Source organism: Marmota marmota, unplaced genomic scaffold (assembly GCF_001458135.2).
Source record: "Marmota marmota marmota unplaced genomic scaffold, marMar, whole genome shotgun sequence".
Taxonomy (NCBI): domain Eukaryota; kingdom Metazoa; phylum Chordata; class Mammalia; order Rodentia; family Sciuridae; genus Marmota; species Marmota marmota.
Genome location: NW_026000229.1, coordinates 23211029 through 23234377, shown reverse-complemented (window position 1 = coordinate 23234377; position 23349 = coordinate 23211029). Strand labels below are relative to the sequence as shown.

At 32.8% G+C, this 23349-nt stretch overlaps 1 protein-coding gene across 15 annotated transcripts in view; it reads left to right on the top strand.

The window, feature by feature from the left end:
- Tcf12 (transcription factor 12) overlaps window positions 1-23349 on the top strand; it is a 339696-nt gene that overhangs the window by 266704 nt on the left and 49643 nt on the right. The window contains exon 1 of one of the 15 annotated variants that reach the window (XM_048793161.1): window positions 13049-13464. The exons of 11 other annotated variants lie outside the window; for them this stretch is intronic. In XM_048793161.1, coding sequence (XP_048649118.1) covers window positions 13396-13464 — 69 coding nt within the window. In that variant the 5' untranslated portion in view covers window positions 13049-13395. Of the gene's footprint in view, window positions 1-13048; window positions 13465-23349 lie in introns of those variants that run through there. 3 more of the 15 variants (XM_048793163.1, XM_048793160.1, XM_048793162.1) reach the window with 3 other exon arrangements.

The following is a 23349-nucleotide window of genomic DNA, read 5'->3' as shown; positions in this document are numbered from 1 at the left end:
ACTTAACCACAGAGCACATCCCCAGCTCTTTTTTTTTTAATATTTATTTTTTAGTTATAGATGAACACATATCTTTATTTTATTTTTATGTGGTGCTGGGGAACAAACCCAGTGCCTCATGCGTGCTAGGCGAGCGCTCTACCTCTGAGCCACAATCCCAGCATCCACCATCTTTTTTAAATATTTTCTTTTTAGAGACAGGTTAAGTTGCTTAGGGCTTCACTAAGTTGCTGAAGCTGGCTTTTTTTTTTTTTTAAGTTGTAGATGAACACAATATCTTTATATTATTTATTTATTCTTATGTGGTGCTGAGGATCGAACCCAGTACAACAAATGTGGTAGGCAAGCACTCTACCACTGAGCCACAACTCTAGCCCCTGAGGCTGGCTTTGAACTCAAAATTCTCCTTCCTCAGCCTCCCAAGCTGCTAGGATTACGGGTGTGTGCCACTACCCTACAGAGTTTGCTATTTCTAACTCTTAGATAAGCTGTTTGAAGGCTACTGTGATACAAAATTGCCACAGTGGTCAGTTCATTCTCTGATTTTACAGGTTAGAGTAGCAGAAAAATCTTAATATATAAAGGGGACAGTTCTGTAATAATTCCAAATTATATACAGTTTGGTCATTGAATGAAAGATTTTCTTCATACATAAATAAGAAGAAATAGTCACTGTTTATGCCAATAGTAACCACTGTTGAGAACAGTGTCAGAATTGTAACAGTGTAAATGATAGGCTTTTAATCCATGTTCATTTTTGTGGAAAGCCAGTAATGTCTTTGATCTGATTTTAAATAAAAAAGGAAAAGTAATTGAGAAATAAATCCTGTGAATTCACTTGTTTGTACTGATATAGTTGTACAACTGTATATTTATTATTTTCTGACTTCTCTATACTTTCTTAAAGAAGAATGTGGCTCAGTTTCATTCAGAGGCGGCTTTAAGATTCATTGAACTTCTTAAGCTGCTTGTATTTCAGATTGAGATATAAGTTAAATGTAGAAAAAGTATCATGGGTAGGGTGTATATAGATAAGTTGTCTGGTTTTTAAGGATGTATAGTTGAATTCTATAAATACATTTAAACTTAAGGCCACTGTTAGGGTATTCAGCATTGACAGAACCATGAGGGTTTTTGTTTGTTTGTTTGTTTTAATTTCTACCTAGTGTAATTGGTGATTTTTTTGAGTATAGAAAAGAAAGAATATATTAATTTGAAATTGTATTACTGGGGATGTTTGGTGTTCTGGATTTCATTTTAAGTTAGCGGGGGAGGTGGTTATATTCTAAGTAATTGACATGGTACTCACCATCACTGATATTTTCTTAATTTAACTAGTGATACTTATATATCTTATTTCAAGGATTATAATATACGCCACATAGATTGATTCATAGTTAAACTTTTGGGGGGGCGGTAACCAGGATTTGAACCCAGGGCTACTTAACCACTGAGCTATGTGCCCAGGCCATTTTCTATTTTTTATTTTAATACATTCTTGCAAAGTTGCTGAGGCTGGCTTTGAATTTGTAATCCTCCTGCCTCAGCCCCCCAAGCCAGTGGGATTACAAGCATGCACTACTGCTCTTGGCTCATAGTTAAACTTTTACACATTTTAAAAACACTGCTAGTTACAGGATGATTTCTAATTTTTGCCCTTTGTTTATATTCGTTGAATTAATTTCAAACAAAATTTAAGGTATTGACCAAATTTTAGTCTTTTTATTAGCTACAGATGTTTTAATACACAACCCAGTATATTTCTAGTGTGCTGACATTTTATTATTTTTCATGAATAATTCGGTTCTGTAAATTGTTTCCTGTTCAATTTGCTAGAATTTCCTTATCTCTTTGTGATAACCTGTATTATTAACTCTTCCTTAGTGTCCCACACCAGGGGTCAGCAAACTAAGAGGCTTATGTAGTAAATTCATTCAGTTTTGTGGGCCAGCTGGTCTCTATCAAGACTACTAAATTTTGCTATTACAACATAATTTATACATTAATGAATGAGCATGGCTGTGTTCCAATAGTTATTGAATGATTGATTGATTGATAGGTACTGGGAATTGAACCTGGGGACATTTTGCCACTGAGCTACATCCCCAGCCTTTTCATTTATTTATTTATTTATTCATTCATTCATTCATTTTTATTTTGAGTCAGGGTCTCACTAAGTTGCTGAGGCTGGACTCAAACTTATGATCCTCCTACCTCAGCCTCACAAGCCTCTGGGATTATAGGCATGCACTATTGTACCTAACCAAAACTTTATTTTTAAAAATAGATATTTGGTCAGATTTGTGTCCCCAAACCATAATTTTCTAATCTGTACTAGACTCAAAAATTAGAAATGTAGTCCCTTCATGTTAAGACCCTGGGCACTGGACAGTGTCTATTGGTCTGACAGATGGCCTTCCAAGATCTTTACTTGCTACCTTCTGAAATGTTCCTGATTAGGATAATGATAGATTCTCAGTGTATAATGTGGGTGCTGTAATGTGATAATTTATCTAGGATTTAAGCGTTGCATTAGGTAATAAATAATATGCGGGACATTAAAAGTAGATGCAGGAATAGTTACATTAATAGTTACATTAATAAATTATTCATTTGAAACAATTGAGTATAACATATTTAAATAACCTGACTTTGATATAATCTGCCCTTCTGTAATTTTTTCACTTATACTCAAGGTATATTTATGCCCAATCATCATCTTTGTCCCAGTCTGACTTTCTCATAAATAAAACTTAAAGCTGAAGGTAGATGCTAGCAGCTTGACAGTCTTTTGCAACCCAAGTATGGTGCGTGAAACAGATTCATTTGAGTCATGTATCATGTTTTAAGTGAATTTTATGTGGTTCCTATATAGTTCCCCTTTTGGGTTTTATGATAGCTAGTGTTAATAATAAATAAGCAAAATCAAGTTTTATGACTTGTGCTTGATAATTTTCTACTTAACATTATTTGAAATAAAAAGCAATCAGTGTCTTCCACCTTCACCAAAGATATTTAAAAATCTCCAAAAAAAAAAAAAAAAAAGGGACTTGGGGGTAATCCCTCAGTGGTAGACCAATCAGTGGGTTTGATTCCCCAGCACTAAAAGAGGGTTGGGGGAGAGAAAGGGAAAAGGAAGAGAAGGAAAGGGGAACAAAATGGAAAAGGAAAAGGAAAAATTTCCGAGTTGGCTCCATTTTGTAGATTTCCAATGAAAATTTTTCTGCTAAAAATAAATATATACTAAGTATTTATTGTGAATGAAAAACTCTTTTTAGGCATTAGTTATGTAAAAATAAATAAAACATGGCCCCTGTCTTTAAGAGGCTTGTGATCAAAAGATAAATTTTACCTTTGGAATGTTTAATTTTTTGTGATGAGTAAATGTTCTCCTCTAGGCACATAATATAATACGCAGGGAATGCTTTTTTAATTAAGGGTATAAAAATAAATACTGCAATGCAATTTTATGTATCTAAAATAGGGAACATATCGCTAATGACTTCCTCTTCTAAACTGAACTTTTCCATTTTCTCCTCTGGTTGTTCAAACCATCAAAAATATGTTAACTTGCTTCCTTTGTGTAAGTAACTGATTTATTTGTCCCATTTTCCCCCTCAGTTATACAGATAATTCCTAGTTAAACACAAAATGAGTGTTTTTACTCTATAAAGATACTTACATATATATTTTTTTATTTTAAAAGAAGAAAAGGAAGGGAAGAAAGAAAGGTAGAGAAAGAGGCAGAGGGCTGGGGTTGTGGCTCAGCAGAAGATAGCTTGCTTAGCAAGTGTGAGGTGTTGTGTTTGATACTCAGCACCACATAAAAATAAATAAAATAAAGGTATTGTGTCCAACTACAACTAAAAAATGTATATTTAAAAAAAAGCAGAGAGAGGAAAAGGAAGAGGAGAAGAAAAGAGAGAAAGAAAAGAAGGCAGGGATAGAGAGGACATTCATCCATCAGCACTAACTCTACATTATCCTAGGATAGCCTAATTAAAAATACACAGCCATGGTCCTTATGTGACAGAAAAATATGGAAAGCAAAAATATAGAGGAAAAAGTTATGGTTTCATTGATATTAAAGTGTTTAACAGTGCTGGGTACAGTGCCACACACCTGTAATCCCAGTGGCTTGGGAGGCTAAATCAGGAGGATTGCAAGTTCAAAGCCACCCTCAGCAACTTAGCAAGGCCCTAAGCAATTTACTGAGACTCTATCTCAAATTTAAAACTTTTTTGAAGGGGAGAGGGGGTGTTGGGAGTGTGCTTCAGTGATTGAGCACCCCTGAGTTCAATCCCTGGTACTCACCCCAAAATTATAACATGTAATAGTGATAATGTTCCCATTATAATTTTTTCATACTAAAGTTATCTTGAAGAATTATAACTATTTTTCACTATCTATGTCACCATCATCTTTTTCCCAGCCACCTTTATATCTTTCTTGCATTGTCAACAGCTTCCCAACTGATCTCCCAGTTTTCTTTCAGTCACTTTTTAATCACAGTAAGATCCTTTTAAAATCTGTCAATTCATATCTTCCTCTGCTTAAAAATCTTCCAGTAGCTTTCCTTATCATTGTAAAACCAAAATCCTTAAAATGGCTTACAGATCTGTCCCCATGGTACCTCTCAGACCTCATCTTCTACCAGTCTACCCCTCCCTCACTCCACTTCAGCCCCACTGAGCTCTTACTGCTCCTCAAAGATAGCAAGCACACAGACCAGCCTCAGGGCCTTTGCATTTATTTGCTGTTGTATCTGTTGGAATGTACTTCCCTTAGTATCTACATCTCTAGTTTTCTCTTTGCTCATATATGACTTTATCAGTGGGGATCTTTGTAAAACAGTAATATGCCCACTAGCGCCCCCTACCTTGCCTTCTGTATTTTTCTCTGTGGTACTTAATACCATCTGATGTGTTCTAATTTGTTTATCTTTGTTTATTGATATGATCTACAGCACCAAGATACATAATAGATGTTCAATAACTATTGAATAAGTGAACAAATTCAAATAATTAGTACTGCAGTCATGGCTCTTCTTTATTCCTGGCATGCTCAGTTGACTCTGAGAAGGTTTAAGCTGTATACTAAATAATCTGAATTATTTTCAAGAGAATAAGAACTGTAGGTTACTGTTTTAACCCTTGTATTATAAAACATGTTAAACCTTGTAAAAACTGTTCAGTGACAAAGATCACTGAAGTTATTCCTATTTACACAAAGGTAGACTGTCCTTCAGGTATATTAGAACTAGGAGGGTATGCATTTGATTTCTAATATGAGATCTTAGCATTAGAAAATTGTGTTCTTATAGTCATATGATATTTATTCCAATTTTAACAATTTTATTCCTTTTACTCTCCTAGTCATTTTTATGTGACTCTTTCTCCCCTTTACTCTATTATTGCACCCTGTATACTTTCCAGGCTACCTGTTCATTGCAGACACTTTTGTTTATAATTCATATCAGTCTCTTTTATGCTCTACCATATTCTCCAGCCAAAAGGTACAAAGAAGCAAGTCATAGGCTCAGCATCTTTATTAAATGATAGTGCAAGAGCCCTAACTTCCTTATTTAGTTGGGCTCCCTTATTTATGTTCACTTCATAACTTTTTATTGCCTGTTAAAAATTATAATACAGCCATCTCTGTTGGGGCTTACTTCTCTTTTTGAAAGACTTGGCCACAAATATTTGATCTTCCAGATGATGCCATTTTAAATATAAAAATGTCTGACCCTCACATCAAATTTTACATTAAATAGATGTCATTATAAAAATATAATTTAAGGTGGATATAGATACTGAGTATCATCTATGTCAGTAGGTCACAGCTCTTAATCTTAAAAATAGTAATACAACTAGATTTAAAATATTTCAGAAAACCTAAAGAATTGTGTATTTTACTAAAATAAATTTTACCCCACGTGGGCTGGGGTTATGGCTCAGTGGTAGAGTGTTCACCTAGCACATGCAAGGCGCTGGGTTCAATCCTCAGCACCACATAAAAATAAATAAATGAAATAAAGGTATAAAAAAATTTTTTTAAAAATTACACATGGTAACTATAAAATCCTATTTCTTTCACTGGGATTATTTTATGTCAGCATAGTAATACTTCATTTCCATTTTTAATCAAAATTCTGAAAGACATCCATCACTTAAGTTTTTTTTATTTTTATAACAGGGACAGTTTTTTTACTATAACTCAATATAAAAGAGTTTTAAAAACAAAAATCTTACAAAATTGAAATTCAGAGTTTGGGAGAGAGTAGATAGTAAAAGGTTTGGTGATAAAATGGATAGAAAATCTTCAGTATAGTTTAATATCCGCATTTTGCAAAAATGATTCAGTAGCCTAACCTGAGTTCTCATGAGAACTCCTAAGAGTCAAAGCTAAAACCTGAATCCCTGTCTACTGACTCCTAGTCCAGTATTCTTTTTGCATTGCACCATATAATTCCACAATTTTCTGGAACCTAAGCAACCTATCTTACCTTCTCTACTGAATCTACATGTGATATAGATACACAGAACAAGTAGTTTAATGGATTTCTTTCAAGGTTTTTATTTCCCCCTCAGCACTGAGAATTGAACGCAGGGCCCTACACAAGCTTTACCATTGAGCCATACCCCCAAGCTATTTAGTTTAATTTGGGTTTGTTTTTGTCTTTGAGACCAGGTCTCACTAAGTTGATGAGGCTGCCTTCTTAACTTTTCGATCATCCTGCCTCAGCTTCCTGAATATCTGGGATTCAGACCTGTGGCCCCATGCCTGGCTTCATCCAAATTTTATGTCTGTTTCCAAGTCTGTCTAGTAAGAGATCATTGTCATGGTTAGCATTTTGCTTTTACTGGTGATGCATATTTAATATTAGTCAAATAGTATTTGTTTTGCTTTTTCCATGTTGAAAAGGCATTTTCACCATTTTTATCTCCTCCCCTATTTATCATACTCTCCTCAGATGCATTTTCAAAATGAAGTATTCTGTGGCTTTTGTTGAAAGTAGTCACCAGAAGTAAGAAATTATTATTTTAAGTTGGTCCTTTCATAATTTTAGCCTATACATGATTTCTTTTAGTAAATATGGCAAATTTAGGTTTGCTTTGTTACTAGATCATTACAAAAGTGAGTCAGGAAATTTTGGAAGATTTTCAATATTATTCAGTGGGGAAAAGTATTAAAAATTACCACCACTAGCAAGAATTTTTTACTGAAACAAAAATACAGATAGTGGACCAGAAATAACTTAATATGTAAGTTATTTATTGCTTTGGATTGCAGATTCTTGAACTGATACTGGTCTAGGATGCAGATGTTACTTCTGGACTCTAAAATTAAGTTTAAAATGAAATAGAATATCTTGGTGCTATTTCATTTTTCATAATTTGGAAGAATCTGGCATTTTCCAGCTCAGAAGGAAAGGAATTGAGCAGACCAAAATAGTATACAACAATAGCAGAAAAAAAGGATGACACTTTTTTTAAGAGAGCTATCTCAATCCAAAACTGTTTTCACAGAAATTACTTACCTTTATAGATGATTTAAAATAGCTTTGTTTGCTTACAGTTTTTGTTGCTGTTGATAGATTCAAAAGTGCTGGTTTATTGAGTTTAGAAATCTACAGGTCCTCTTGAGTGTGTGTGTATGTGTGTGTGTGTTTACATATATAAACACACACACACACACTCAGTAGGAGTCCTGTGATTATAGAGCCATCTGCAGGAAAATTATCAAGTTGCAACATAGTTAATGATTCTCTTACAGTGTTATTTCAAGAGGTAAATGAGAAGTGACAAACTGCAATTCATGTGGGGAAAGAAATGGCCAAGAAATATAGGATTTACTAGGGCAGAGGGACCTGCTCTTTACTAAAAATAAATGTTTAAAAAATTGCTTTGTCATAAGGGTTTGTGATCAGAAGAAACATGATTTGCTTTAGATTTTACATATTCTTAGTAATGGTAATTCAATCTCATTGTAGTGCTTTTTAAGACCTTTGCATGATTTGTCAGTTGTAGTGTTAATGTCAGTGTATTTATTTACCTTAGAAAGAGTTATTTGCTTTCTTTTCCAGGAGATGTAGTTGTTTTTAAACATCTTCATTATAGTAACATGATTGGCAAAGGAAGAATTAATCAAGTGTTCTTTTGCCCTAAAAATGCAGGTTATATAGTTGATTGTTTCCATCTGTATAAGATGGGTGTTTTATGTTTTATTAATCATTATTAAACATTTCTAAAACTCAAGTTAGACTTGAGATATTTGTAAAGAAATGATACACAATTGAATGTCCTGTGTCTAAGACAGATGCTGATATGTGAATTTTATCATGTGTCTTTGTTCTGCTTTAAGAAATGGTCTTGGAATCATTTTTGTTTTGGTGGTGGTATTGGGGATGGAACAGAAGGCCTTGGGAATTTTACCACTGAGCTATACCCCCCAGCCTTAGGAAATATATTTTATGTGTGTGTTAATATTCCTCATTCATTGAGAGGGATATGTTATTTCCCTTGAGTTTTATATTCTTATTTTCTTTGTTATAAAATTAAATTTCTAAAATATGAAAATATCAGACCAACTTCTTCAACACTTAGGAATGATCTTATTTACAAAGTAGCATATACTAGAAAATTCCTTACTGCAGTGTTCAGATATAAAGCCTGGAAGTTTGATATCTGACTGGGTGTTTGATTTAGTTGGCAGTGCTAACTAAAAATCTGCCCAATTAGGAGCTAAGAAGAGGAGGCATTGGGAAAGAACAGTCTTTTGCTTTGCATATAGATCCTACCACTTACTATCCTCTTTCATTTGTCCTTACTCCTACCTCCCTTGCCACCAATAATTTATTATTAACTGAGCTTCATCCTTTAGGGATGAAATATAGAGTTCTTGTGGAATTAATCATACTTGAACTTTGGCTTCACATATCACTCTGAAATTATGTTTTCTAAGAATTGATTCACTTAGAAATAATGTTGAAACTCTCATGAGGAATCCTGAGTAGATCTTATATTTACTTTTCTCAGCCATATTATCTGGCTTTTGGGGACAGAGTGGAATGTTGCTTGCTTTAGAAGAATGTACAATAAGATTTAACTATTAATAGGACTTAGTTAATTAATTCAATGTATGTAATTCAGTTCAATTAACTTTTTTTCTTTTATTTTTTATATTTTTTATTTGATTGATTGATTGATTGATTGGTGCTGAGAATTGAACCCAGGACCTCACATAAGCTAGACATGCCTAAGTCACCCAAAATGGCCTCAAAACTTGCCATCCTCTGCCTCAGCCTTCTGAGTAGCTGAGATTACAGGCATGTGCCAACATTCCTGACTCAATTAAATTTTTCTTTGGAAAACTGTTTAGAATTTTATGTCACTTGAAAAATTCTTGCTTTAAGGATAGTTTTCAAAGTTTATAATTATTATAGTGATAAAATCATCAGGGATAAAGATGAGCTAAATTAAATAGATTAAAATACAACATGGGTAATTCCAAGAAATTTTGCTTGACTCTCCAAAGAAAATCTGAAAAATAAGAAGGGAATTTTTTCAGAGAAGCCTAAAATATACATAGAAGTTTCCAGAAAGTCCATACCATAGTACACTTTTTGAAAACAAAATCCATTGTACATTTTCTTATACAGTTTAGGTCTGTGCTTGATGATTATTAGAGCAAGAACCGTCAACTCTGAAAATATTTTAGGAGAAAGCATATTTTAAAAAATTAGAGGGCTAGGGTTGTAGCTCAGTGGTAGCATGTGTAAGGCATGTTACCATTTATATGTGTTGTTCTCAGCTACACATATAAATAAATTTAAAAAATAAAGGTCCATTGACAACTAAAAAAAAACATTTTAAAAATTGGTAAAATGTACTAATCCTTAAACCAGGAATCATCAGTTTGTTAATAAAAGATTTAAGACTCCAAGTCTCATTTTTTCAAGATTCTCTGACATTTTCATTAATCATTTTGCCTGTGTGTTTAACAATGCTAGTCTTGCTATAAAACTTAGGTTATTGGACTAGATGATGTGAATGTTGAGTCCGATCACATAATCTCAAGAGTAACGCATAAGTGATTATATAGAATTGTGGGTGGAAACAATTCAGAATAAAAAGTGCATGACAGGGAGCTGGGGTTGTGGCTCAGTGGTAGAGTGCTTGCCTGGCATGTGTGAGGCACTGGGTTCGATTCTCAGCACAGCACATAAGTATATGATCAAAATAAAGGTCCATTTAAAAAAATAAAGGAATCACTTTAAAAAAATAAAAAAGTGCATGACAGTACAGAGCCTCTGTGCAGACTGCACGCCTGTCTGAAATCAGGTTTAAAAATTGGCCCTGTCTCCAGCTGACTCGTTTTGTCAGACTGAGTCACAGGATTAACCCTTGACATGTTCCTCTAAAAAAAAAAAGCAAGATTAAACAACTGCATTGACTAGAGCAGCCTTGATCCGTCTATATGCATTTTTTTCTGTAATATGATTCTCTTTAGGGGGAAAATTGTTCTGCAGCTGTTGCATAGATGAGTTTTTTTAAAAATATTTTTGAGAAAAAGAAAAAAGACTTTGTCATAGAAGATAAATTTTATAATTGTGATAAAGCAAATGACTGCACATCAGCCAGTTTTAGTTTCCTGTGGGTAAGAGCCTACTTCAAAGAGGTAGAATTTGGAATGACCAACTTAAAACACATTGCCATAGCATATGCATAGAATCTAGGAATATTTTACTTAAATTATCACCAGTCTTCTTGATGATTTACTTTTTTTTGAGAAATGAATATAATATAGACACAAATATAGATAAAGCATTTTTTAAATACTTGCATTTACTGTTAATTTAGGCATTTATGTATACCAAATGACCATGGGGTGGATTGGAAGGAAGGTCTTATCTACACATGTATAGAGTTTATACTTGCTTTTGAGAGAAGGAATGAAAGGTAAAAGCAAAAGCTTCTAGTTAGTTACTCAATTGTTTAGAAACTGTTGTTTCCCCTTCAGTTTCAGGTTTAACAGTGAATCTTACCCAGTTGTGTTTGTCTTTAATCTGAATTCTCTATTACCTGAATGTTTGTTTATTCCCTTCAGATTATAATGGAATTTGCCTCCAAAATAAAGTACTGATGAGGAAATGTTAAATTTTTCATTATGCCTTAATAGCCACTATTGCATAATTGAATTTACATTATGCTTTTTTTAAAAAAACAACATAGTACTCTCTGTTTTTGTGAAGCACCAGAGAAAAAAGAGTAACTGTTGGAGGTGAATTTTTCAACCAGTATGAAAAAGTTTTCTCTTGTAAGAGCAATGATTATACAAAGAAAATGTTGAACTATTGTTAGTACATTGTGGCTCCTTCTTTGTTCCTTTTCAATCTCTATTGAAAAGTAAATTATTTTTAATAATTAATAGAAGGAAATTTTATTTTAAATGGTTAATTTTCCTTCTTTTTTTTTTTTTCCTGTTAAAAAGTAGCCATTTTGTCAGTAGAGAAAGACTGTCTATGAAAGACTAAAATTTACTTGAATGGTTTTAAGACATGGTATTGTTAATTGTAAATCAACGCTTTTTACACAGTTCTCCAAGGATTGAAATGGGTCTTTGTGGTCTCTCAGGAGGGAGGAAGTTACACACCACTCTGCAGACTGGCATTTTAATAGTCTGCTGTACTATTACAGTCTGATGTTCTTTTGCAGCTGCTGCTTAGCCTTTTCTATATCTGGAGAGTGTAGGGAGGTTTTATTGTTGTTTCGATACCATCAGCTTTTAAAACATTGTGAAGTTAGCTGGCCTTATTGTCTGATTCAGTTTTATTACTATGATTTGATCAATACGTTTCATAAGAATAGGTGCTTCTTTATATAATATTCATAGAATATTTCATGGATTTCTCTTATGTGAAAGTTGCCTTTTTAAAAAGTGATGTGCCCCTTTTTTGCAGCTTGTGAGCTCTCCTTTGATTAACACAGTTCTGTTAGAATCTATGAGGCACAGGGAGAAGAGATAGTACAGAGGTTTTGACAGGAAGTAAGATCAAAGAAAAGTTGCTATTCTGTTTTTTGGATTAGAATCCACACCAAAAGATAAATTGGAAAAATTTTAAATAGCAAAATGTGTTTATGTGAGAAAACATATATTTGAAGACAGTGTTTAAAACCTTTTGACTTTGAAGTATTATAATGAGTTAGAAAAATCTCTGAGACATTTCTTCCCACACTGATTATTTTTTGTTTCTGAGAAATTTGGACATCACCATAAAATATAAATATAAAGTATTTATTTAGAACAATAATAAGCTTAGAGAGGGGGAAGACTTCTAGGAAACCTCATTTAGTTTATTAGGTGGAGTGCACATTTTGTCTGCACACACCAGCTTCTTATATTCTTATATAAGGGGAAACAAAACTTTCTTTTTCCTGTTTAATTATGAAGTTTATAATACATATTAGATGTTCTAGAAGACTGCTTTCCTTCATAAATTTTCCATTGGTAGTGTTTATGAGAAATTCAAGGAGATTTATAACTGAAAATCTATATTATTAATTGTTTCCATTTTAAAGACAGGTAATTTATAAGAATTTTTCTAATTTTTAGAATAAACTTTTTAATGAAATATGTTCCTCTGAAAATTTTTCAATATAATGTTTATAACTTTAAAAAAAAAACAACAACATGGCTTATTCTAGCTAGTTAATAGGTACTGGACAGTTTGCGTTCTCCAGGAAGTGCTTTTGTACAGGCTTAACTGCCTGGATCCTTCTTGTTACATATGATTCAGTGTTTCCAATTCCTGATTACTTGATCATGTGTTTATCAAAGTTGGAAGCAACTTTAGACCATGCCAGATGGTAATGTTGCTGGAGGTGTAGCAAGCAAGGTTTCCCTGCCACAAGTGCTCTAATTTAATTAAACTAAAAACAGATTAGCAAAAGATCTGTCGGTTTGCCTTCCTTTGTGTATGCCTGTGTGTGTGTGTGTGTGTGTGTGTGTGTGTGTGTGTGTGTGTGTAGATATATACTTATGTGACAGAATTAGTAATTCCTTGGGATATTTATCTTTAGGGCACAATATCTCTTTTCTTTATTTAGAATTTATAAGGGAAATTTGGGGTGTTTTTAATACCCCAAAGTTTGTCTTATTGGTATCCTCCACCAGTGCAGGGACTTGATGGAAATTGAAAGAGGTTACTTACAGCATAAGCCCTCCCTCTGGGTTCTCTGAGTTGGTTCAGTCCTATTTTGCATAAGTTCCTTTTGAGTAGATCCATGTGTGGATGCATACTACTGAAGACTTACTCTGTTTGCCTGAGTGGATGAATGTCTTGGAGAGAAGCTGTGTGCTTTAGCTGCAAACAGTAACATTTTCAAAATCAACATGTATTGTGCTTATCCTGTCCCTGGAATGGGCAGCAATTCTTTGATGTATTACTATAATGGGAAAACGGTAAGCCTTTTTCTTTGTTCATAGCTTCTGACTTGTTTAATGGAAAGCAGTGTAGTTTAATTGCTTTTAAGTAAAACCTGTGAGGTTATGTTTTATTCTTTTCTGTAGTAAATTAGATTATGTATTTATTTGTAAAGTCATATATCTTCAACAGTTAACTCAAAGTTTTTGGCTTTTATTTTATTTTTAAAATAGTGCAGAAAATAAACTTGAATTTGTTCGTTATTTTTAGCCTAATGTCTTTACTAGCAATGAGCTTGAAAGTACATTTGTTTTGATTTTTTTTTTGTATATTATAAATTTGAAATCACGATATGATATATATATATATACACACAAATATTTATTGAGTATTATTTGATGCTTTATAGATAGAAGGAAAAGATGAAAGTCATCGTGGATATTCATAAAATAACAAGTATGAAGCTCTGGGAATGATTAGGGAAGCAGTCAGCTAGTGAGGGCCGTATTTCCTGTTTGGAGTTTCAGGTCCAGAGCCTGACTTTTCTGGGAGACCATCTGTTTCTAATCATACTCAAATTTTGACCCTGTGCAGATTCATAAAATAAATCACTATCTTTAAAAGAATGCATTTTAACATTTTCTGAAAAAAAATATATTCCTGGTCGATTCATACCACATGATTGGGTGTTTTTAAATAATACTATTCTGAATTGCTAAGCAAGATTGTTCTGGTCTTTAAATTAGTTAATTAATATTAAATAGAATGTTTCTGCAAAAAATATCTTTAAAGCCAAAGTATTTTGTATATTCTAAAAAGAAACAACTTTTCTGAGAGACTTAATAGGAGTTAATCTTTGTTAAGTGCTTAATAAACATTATAAAGATATTGTATTAATGAATATCAATCTTGATTTGTGTCAGAAATTCATATTTTTCTTTTCAGTCTTTCTCCCCCCCAAAAATTTTCCCCATAGACATCTTAAGAAAAATGCGTATGTTGTTTTAGTGATTTGGGGGGAGGCATTTTGATATTAATGTTTGAAGTTTGAAAAAAATTGTGATTACATTTGCCTAAAATAGGAATAAAATCATATATAATCGTCCTTTTCTTTTTTACCTCTGAGAACTATTAATAAAAGCACTTTTCATTTGCCAACTGCTTTGGTGTAACGTCCCTTTGGATTCAGCCAGTGGTTGGTTTGTGAAATTTTGGGTAAGCTATCTTAATAGAGGATAGTTAGCCAAAATATCTTCAAGTTTATTCAAAATATGTGTTCAGGTTGCCATGTAAAACCCAGCTTTAGAGAATGTGAGAGATAGATTTAGATGGGTAATTTAAGTGAAATTACTTGATCTATAATAATTTCCTTGCCACCTGCCTTTCAGATGTGAAAATATTTTTCTCTTGTGTCGGAGTCTAAATGAAACAGTCTGTTTGAAAGTAGTATGTGAATGTGTGTGTGAAAGAGAGCATGCTCACATGCGAGCATGCACGCACACACGCACACACGTTTAAGTTTAGTAAAGTTAATTATGCAGGACCCCAGAAGCAAGGAGACTATAACTCAAAATTGTGTTTAGATTTTATTCTTTCAAGAGCACAGATCTCTCTATTACAACATTTCTCTTTGTTCTACACTGAGAGGCGGGTGGTGAGAACAGCTTTGATGGTATTAAGTATTTCCAGGCTTATGGTAGATGGCATAACTGGTATAGTAGAGAAGTGTGGCTTGAAAATTGTTAGCTTGTGCCTGATACAGGTCAAAGGTGACTTATATGTTCTTGAAAAATGCATAAAGAGATGATACATTATTTTAGTCCTCTGAAACACAAGACCTTACACTTACCCACCTTTTGTCTTAAAAATTGTTATTCTCAAATAATTATTAGAATTATGAGAAATATTAGTCCCTAATTACTTCATTTTTCTTCACTAAGAAAATTATGTGATATATATATTTTCAAAAGACTGTAAATACATCATCTTCGTATGTATTGGGAAATGTATGCCTATCTGCTTTATAATAAAAATTAGCACTTTTATTAATAATTTCTAGTGAAATTCAATAATTTCTAAGTGAAATGTACTTCTTTACTTGCGTTAGGAATTTTCTATAATCTTCGTGGTAATTAAATTTAAACTCTTTAATACTTTATTGATTTGAGATGATAATACAGATTAATATTTTGAAACGCTGGAAGTTTACATGGATTTTCATTTTTAACATCTCATTACAAAAAGAATGAGAAATGAGTAATCCTAATGGTTCTGGTCTTAAACAAAATGTCTTTTTCCAGTTTTTATTTTTAAGTTTTCAAGTTTCTTTTATGTATTTGAATGTTTACGACCTTTTAATAAAACCAACAGACTTGCAGAAATGACATGTTGGCCAGAGAGGAAGAAGAGCCTTTTCATATTGTACTGTTGGAAGTGTAACAGACTGGAATCTATATATGCAGAAAAGAAAAGCCAAGTTGTTCCTTCTATTTTTTCCCACGAATTGAAGAAATTTTTATTCTGTCACATGTAAACTTTGTGTGATTATATTATGTTATGTATCATGTTATGTAGGGTATTAATGTGTTTGTGATAAATAGGGAAATTAAAACCATTTTGACATTATACCTTTTTCAGTGTTTAAAAAATATCAAAGAAATAGTGGATTTCTGAGGGATTTTTATTGTTATAAGAACACAGCCTGCATTCATTTCTCTTATTGATATAAATTAACTATATCCTTTATGCAGAAAGGTAAAACGTTGTTACAGGTCAAAGATAGGAAAGTTGGCAGACGGAAAGGACTCTTTTGTCTTTTCTTTTCCTCAAAGACTCTGGAGTTCAGTCTGGCTCTGGTCTAAGCAGCCTCCATTTTTCTAGGCTTTGAACTAAAGAGGCTATAGACCATTCAAGGTATAAAAAGTTTATGTACAGTGGTCTTTAGTTGTGTCAGGATTATTTTAATCCTCATGAGAGCCATGACAAAAGTCCAAATTATAAAAACTTAAGCAAGAAACACATTTTGAATATTGAGCTTTGGATGGAATCTGGAGAATAAGAGACAGAAACTAACAGACTGTAAGGGCTACTCCAGCCAGGAATTATGCTGAAGACTTGGTGTCACAGCCACCGTCATTTAGATGTTACTATCCTCAGTTTATAAATAAGGAAAATGAGGTTCAAGGAAGTCAAGTAATTTGCTCAACTTCCACCCAGTTAGTAAGTGCTAAGGTCAGAATTTGAACCCTGGACCATCTCCCAAGACCAAGTTTTCTTCTTATGTCATCCAAGGACAAGTAAATTAGTCTCTACGATAAAGAAAAATTTAAATGTGTCCTTACTACCCCTTGTATTAAAATATTCTACAAAAATGTGACTTGGAAAAACACTAGACAATTTTATGAATATATTTTGCATATATGATCAGACTAACATGAATTTATGAATTTTACAAATGCTAATTGGTGGGATTTATCAAGCAAATTTTTATGTTTTTGCTTAAGATGCAGAACTTAAAACTGTCCTATGTATGTTAAAAAAAAAAAGTAACAAAAACTCAGGAAATTAGTAGTTTTCCTCCTCTAATGGGATTCATAGTACTGAAAATTGGTGTAGCCATGGTTTTGACACCTGTCTGCCCATGTAATTTGTTTTTTCATCAGAATTAGGGTAGCAAGGAAGTAACTAAAATTACATTACAAATTCCTCTAAGACATTTTTCAAATAAACATTTTCAGTTACTAAAAGCACAGAAGCCAGTGTGAGTCTATATTGAGCTACATTTTTGTTCTGCTGGGTAATTCATTGCTAGTTAACACAAGAGAAGAAAGTACAGTTATTTCAAATTTCTAGACTGTCTGTGCACCTAGTATAGTTAAATATAATATTTCTATGATAGAGAAAACATGAGGTCATGTAGAGTTTCCTGAACATGGAATGCTAAAGACGTGGAATGACAGGGACTTTTGCATTGACCTATTTTGTTTTGTTTTCATTTATAAAACTTTCTGAGACTATAATATATGTGCCCAAGAAAGTTTTCTTTCCTTGATTCAAGCAGGTACAAATACCCATGAGTTAAATCTATAACTTTTGCCAGGAAATACGTTGTCACTCACTTTAGCTTTATTAGTGGTTTTTGTTGTTATCGTCTTTTTTGCTGGAACTCAAGCCCAAGGCCTTGTGCATGCTAGGCAAATAAGTGTTCCGCCACTGAGCTACATCCCAGCCCTTGTTAATGTTTTTGGAAGACAGACTTGTTTCTTTCCTCTTGTTCATAAATTTGTTGGGAATAAAAAGGAAATCAGGTGTTATTTTGTTTTTTTGTTTTGTTTTTGTTTTTTTTTAACAGTGCTAGGGGTTGAATCCAGGGCACCACATATGCTAGGCAAACACACTCTATCATAGACCTATATCCCAGTTCCCCTAATTTTACTTTTTTTAAGTGAAGGTAGCTAAGCTAATCATACATTGATTATTCCTAGAAAACTAGTTTCAAATGCTGTCCCTTAGAAATTCTAGTTTCTCTCTCAATGAAAAAAAAAATTGTGATTATTAGGGAAATAATAGAATTCAGAGTCAAAAAAACAGTGAAATTTGCTTAATGACACTAATTTAAGATTAATAAAAATATGCCTGGTTTACCTGAGGGAATTTTCCTCACAATTAAAGATCAGTAATAGTCAACTGTGCTTGTTAATATAGCAAAAACAGTAGTTGAATCTAAGATGCTTTGAACTGAGAACTGGAATTTTTATTTCTTATTGTTACCAGAGAGGAAAGTTTATTTTTACCCCTAATCCTATCTGGAAATTTTGAGGAAAAGATAATATTGGACCTTTTATTTAGGAAACTGTTCAACATATAAACATTTATTTATCCCTTTTACCAGACTAATTAGGTGAAAAGAATCTTGTGTGGAGACAGCTTGTGTGTCCCTGACTCAGTCTTTGTACATCATACATTTGCTTTATGATGCCTTGTGGTTTTAGTTCTTAGGGTACTTTTATTGGAACTATCTAAATATTTCCTCCTTAGACTTGGAATTACTATAAAAACTCTAGTAGCAAACTGATTTTATGACAATATTTGCTGTTTTTACATAATATTAAAATAAAGCATTAATATGCTACTGATAATATATTAATATTTAATCAAATATTAATATTTTATCATTTAAGTTCTTAGATATTAGGGGATTCTTAAATTAGACTCCCATTTTACAAATGGATTTAAACTTTTATGTCATTTTCTTTGTTTGGTTTTATGTTTTAATTTCTATTAAGGAAGGAACAAGGAAAGTAGAAAGACATAAATTTAAGAAACTAAAATTTTTACTATTTAGGTTCAAGATTTTTTAATCCGAAGGTATACATAAGATCATTATCCATGTAAAACAGTGGATTCAAAGTGATCAAAAAAATATGTAAGAAATTATTTTTAGGAAATATCTTTAATTTCCTCTAATATTGACTTTAGCACTGTTATCTGAATGATTAGTTACTAAAGCAGAATTTTTAGTTACTCTTTGTTTGCCCTCCCCTCTTTGTTTGCTAAACAACATCTTTACTAAATTCAGATCCTAAAAAATTCAGACATAGAAGGTAAATTATTTTTGTGTATTACTATGTGCAGAACTTTCATAAGTTAATCAGCAGTAATTTAAACACTAAAAAGCAAATGCTTAAAATAATTAACCTAATTTTTTTAGTTCTTGTACTGACTGAAATATATACATTTTAAAAATTATATATCCATAGGCTTAATTAAAGTTTTTTTTAATATTTATTTTTTAGTTACAGGTGGACACCATGTCTTCATTTTACGTAATGTGGTGCTAAGGATCAAACCCAGTGCCCTACACATGCTAGGTGCATGCTCTACCTCTAAGCCACAGCTCCAGCCCTTAATTACAGTTTTTTAATAGAAGTTTTGAATGAGGTTGAGATTCCTTTTTTTTTTTTATTAATCTAAACTTTTTTTCTTTCAGGTTTTAAGTACTCAGCTAGATCTTGTAAACTTTTTATCGTTCAGAACAAGGTATCATGACATAAAGCAATATTCCTGAATGCAATATCATATTTTCATTTTAAATTTATGATGATAAAGGGGAATTAACCAAATGATTTTTGTTTTATTTATTATGTTGTTTTATTATTACATGTACTTATTTTGGTAAGTTGATGTGAATTGTGCTGAATTTATTATTTGCATAGACCTTTCATGTATTGCAGGTCCATATTAGCATGTTAGGTCCATATTAATGATATTGAACATATTGAAATTTAAAACTATTATTCGAACCATCTTGACAAGAGATAATAAAAGTTCAAACAAAATGAAATCTTGATAGTTCTTTGGCGGAGCATATCCAAAAAAATGAACAAGCCCTTCCTTCTTTACTCCAAATTAGGTGACAGTATTCCCAAATGTTTGTGAATTTTTGGCTAATTTTCATAGGCCTAAGAGCTTACAAGACTTCTGAATATTTCTTTCAAAATAATTTTTTTGGAAGGAATTGAAGTTAGTAGCTATTTATTAAGATTCATCTCTGCAGTGGATAGGTAAATCATAATAGATATAAAAGAATCCCCCAAAAGAGTCTCAATAAGAGGCCTGGGGTTGTGGCTCAGGGATAGAGGGCTTGCCTAGCATGTGTGAGGCACTGGGTTTGATTCTCAGCACCACATATAAATAAACGAATAAAATATAGGTTCATCAACATCTAAAAAATATATATTTTGAAGAAAAAAAAAGAGTCTCAGTAAGAAGAGCATATCTCCTTTTTTTCTCAATGGGGTTTGTCAGCTGCATTTCCAGAGCAGGATGGATTGGTCACACTTGGCCTTCTCTTCCACCCTCTGGAGGCATCTTGTCTCATTTTTTGCTTTTTGTTTATTTTTTTTTCCAGAATAATTATTTAAACAGCTGAGTAAGGGAGAGTGTTCTGTCTTATTCAGTATACAATTATAGTAAATATATGCTGCTTAATAAAATAAAAATTGAAGTTTAGTTCCTGTGTGAAAATGTGAAATCCACATTTCAGGTTGTTCAGTAGTCGTGTGACAATTGGCTACTCTGTTGCACAGTGCAAATGTGGAACATTTCAATTATCACAGAAACCTTTATTGGACAGTGTCATCTAAAAGCATTCCTCTCATTTTCTGGAAAGGGCCCTTTAATTAGGATATATAGTTATCCTCACATACTGAGGAAAATACCATCTCATCATTTGGGTCATTTAAACATACCAGGGACCACACAGGTTATGTGTCTTTATCTTTTTTAGGTAAGGTTTGTTTGCATCTTCTCTCAGCAATTATCAGAAAATCATTCTTTCCTGCCTCATAGAGACATTTCCAATATATAATTACATAAAGGATGCATTGAAATCAAGAACACAGTGCACAACAGCTTTAGATACGAATGGCTTTCCCCTAAATTTGGGGTCATCCATATATCTAAAATAGAATCATCCAAGTAGGAAAAAAAGAAATGTCTTTGCCAATTTGACTCCAGTTGGTTGTATGAACTAAAACATTCCAAGGATAATTATGTAATCATTGTAAAGAGAAATTGTAAATATTCATTCCTAAAGTATGCTATTCCTTTTGAAAAGTTAACTTGGGGTTGGGTGGAATGAGGACATTCAAGATGTTGATATGGGTTTGTTCTTTTCAACCAGACTTTTTTTTTTTTTAATATTTATTTTTTAGTTATAGTTGGACACAATACCTTTATTTCACTTATTTATTTTATTTTTACGTGGTGCTGAGGATCGAACCCAGGGCCTTGTGCATGTGAGGCAAATGCTCTACCGCTGAGCCACAACCCCAGCCCCTCAACCAGACTTAATAGTGATGAAAAGGAGATATCTGCTAGATTTTCAGTTTTATTCTTTTTTTAACATTTATTTTTTAGTTGTAGTTGAATACACAATACCTTAATTTTATTTATTTATTTATTTTTATGTGGCACTGAGGACCAAACCCAGGGCCTCGCACTAGGTGAGCGTTCTACTGCTGAGCCACAACCTCAGCCCCTTCAGTTATATTCTTTTAAATTAAAAATGTCTGTTCACCAGACACTCAAAATTTCTCTTAACACCATTCTTTAAGGAGAAAATATAAATGCTTGGGAAAAGCAGTCCCATTATAGCTGCCTTGAGCCTAGATTTCTGAAATGGAGACTAGAATTCTAAAGAAAATTTCTATCTATGTTGTTTTAATGGAACATCTTAAGGTACTAAATTGAACATTTCTCTCTTGTATTTAAAGTAGTTTTTAAATCATCTTACAGCATACATATTCCTTTCTCAATTCTAAAATTGTTGTGGTACAAAACCATCCTTGACATTTGAATGTATGATTAGATCATTAACTGGCCCGGGTTGGGGGGGTTCGGGGAGGTGGGGGCAGGGAGCCTGGCATCTTTGTGCAGGTGATCAGATGACATAAGCAGTCTGGTTTTAATTTGTGGCCAGTACTGATTGTAACTAGGAGAGACTTGCTCTTTTTGTGGAATTGGCTGACTATTTCCCTACATCTGGAGTTAATAAACTCTTTGAGACCACATCAGTTGCGCTTTGCCACAAGAACTCTTTGATCTGAAAAATCGAGACTGGCACAACTGCTGCCTCGAAACATTGCATCTGTGTTTTTGCAAGCTATGGTTAAGATACCAAAAGTGGAGTTAGAATTGTTGTTAAATGGGTGTCTTTGAGAACCATTTATTTCAAAGCATTTTTATTATGATAAAACTTTTGAATTTGTTAGAACCTAAGTGATAAAGTAGTTTAGGGTTTTATTTACCATTTTTATTTATAATATCTTTTAAAACTCCTTTTTAAAAAAATTGTGTTTATGAAGCCTAACAGTAAAAACAAACTTTACCTCTAAATGAGGCCTGTTTTTTCCATACAGCTTCAGAATTTTCTTGTAAGGGTAAGCAAGTGTCTTCCTCTGCTGTGTGTGATGTATCTTGTTTTTTTGTTTGTTCGGTTTGTTTGTTGTTTGTTTTGCTTTCCATGACTGCCATCAGTCAATTATTATATGATCAGTATATTCTGTATTTAGCAGTTTGTAAATCAGTAAAATCAAGTGTGTCCTTTACTTCCTTTTCTAATTGCAAACATTTTAAAAATTTAAAAATGTATGTGTGTCATGTATGGAACAGAGTGATTAAATGAGATTAAGGATGAAAAAATGTAAATGGGCATATTATGTTGAAATTTAAACTGAAAATTATGGAGGGTTTTTTTTTTTCAATAACACTTCAGAACTTTCTCACAGTTACCAAGTGTGAGGGTTACATGTTGTTACTGTCCAAATGGAATTAGAGAATTTTGTATTTCATACTCTCAGATCAAGGATGGTATGTATAGTAAATGCACATTTGTGGTAAAAAGTACATCTTCTGATGCAGTCTTCTAAATTTGATTCTGATTTGTATTTCCTGGATAAATCTATAGATGTACTCTACCTTTTGTTGTTTGTGGTTTCAGCTTGGCTTGGGGGAATCTATATACAAAGGGACAAAAGACTTCTAGTTGTGGCTAAGATTGGAAGCTGAAACTTGATTAAGAGAAAATAATCCATAGTTCCTTTCCAGAAAACTTTACCTGCCTGTTGGCCTGTATGATACATTCCAAACACACTTATGTATACCCAATTCTTTAATCGTAACACAGTCTTTTATGAAATAGCTTTAGACTACAAAAATATGTATAATATATAATGAACAAACTTTTATCTGCCATATTCCCCTATCTAGGGTCCTTCTGGATAATTCTTAGGAATATATCTTATCCCAAACTTCTCAGGTACCACAGATGTGTGTTTTTACCTCTGGAATGTGAAAGGTAGGAAACAAACCTAAATGCCAATCCATTAAAAAGACACTCCTGTGCTAGTATTATCAGGACT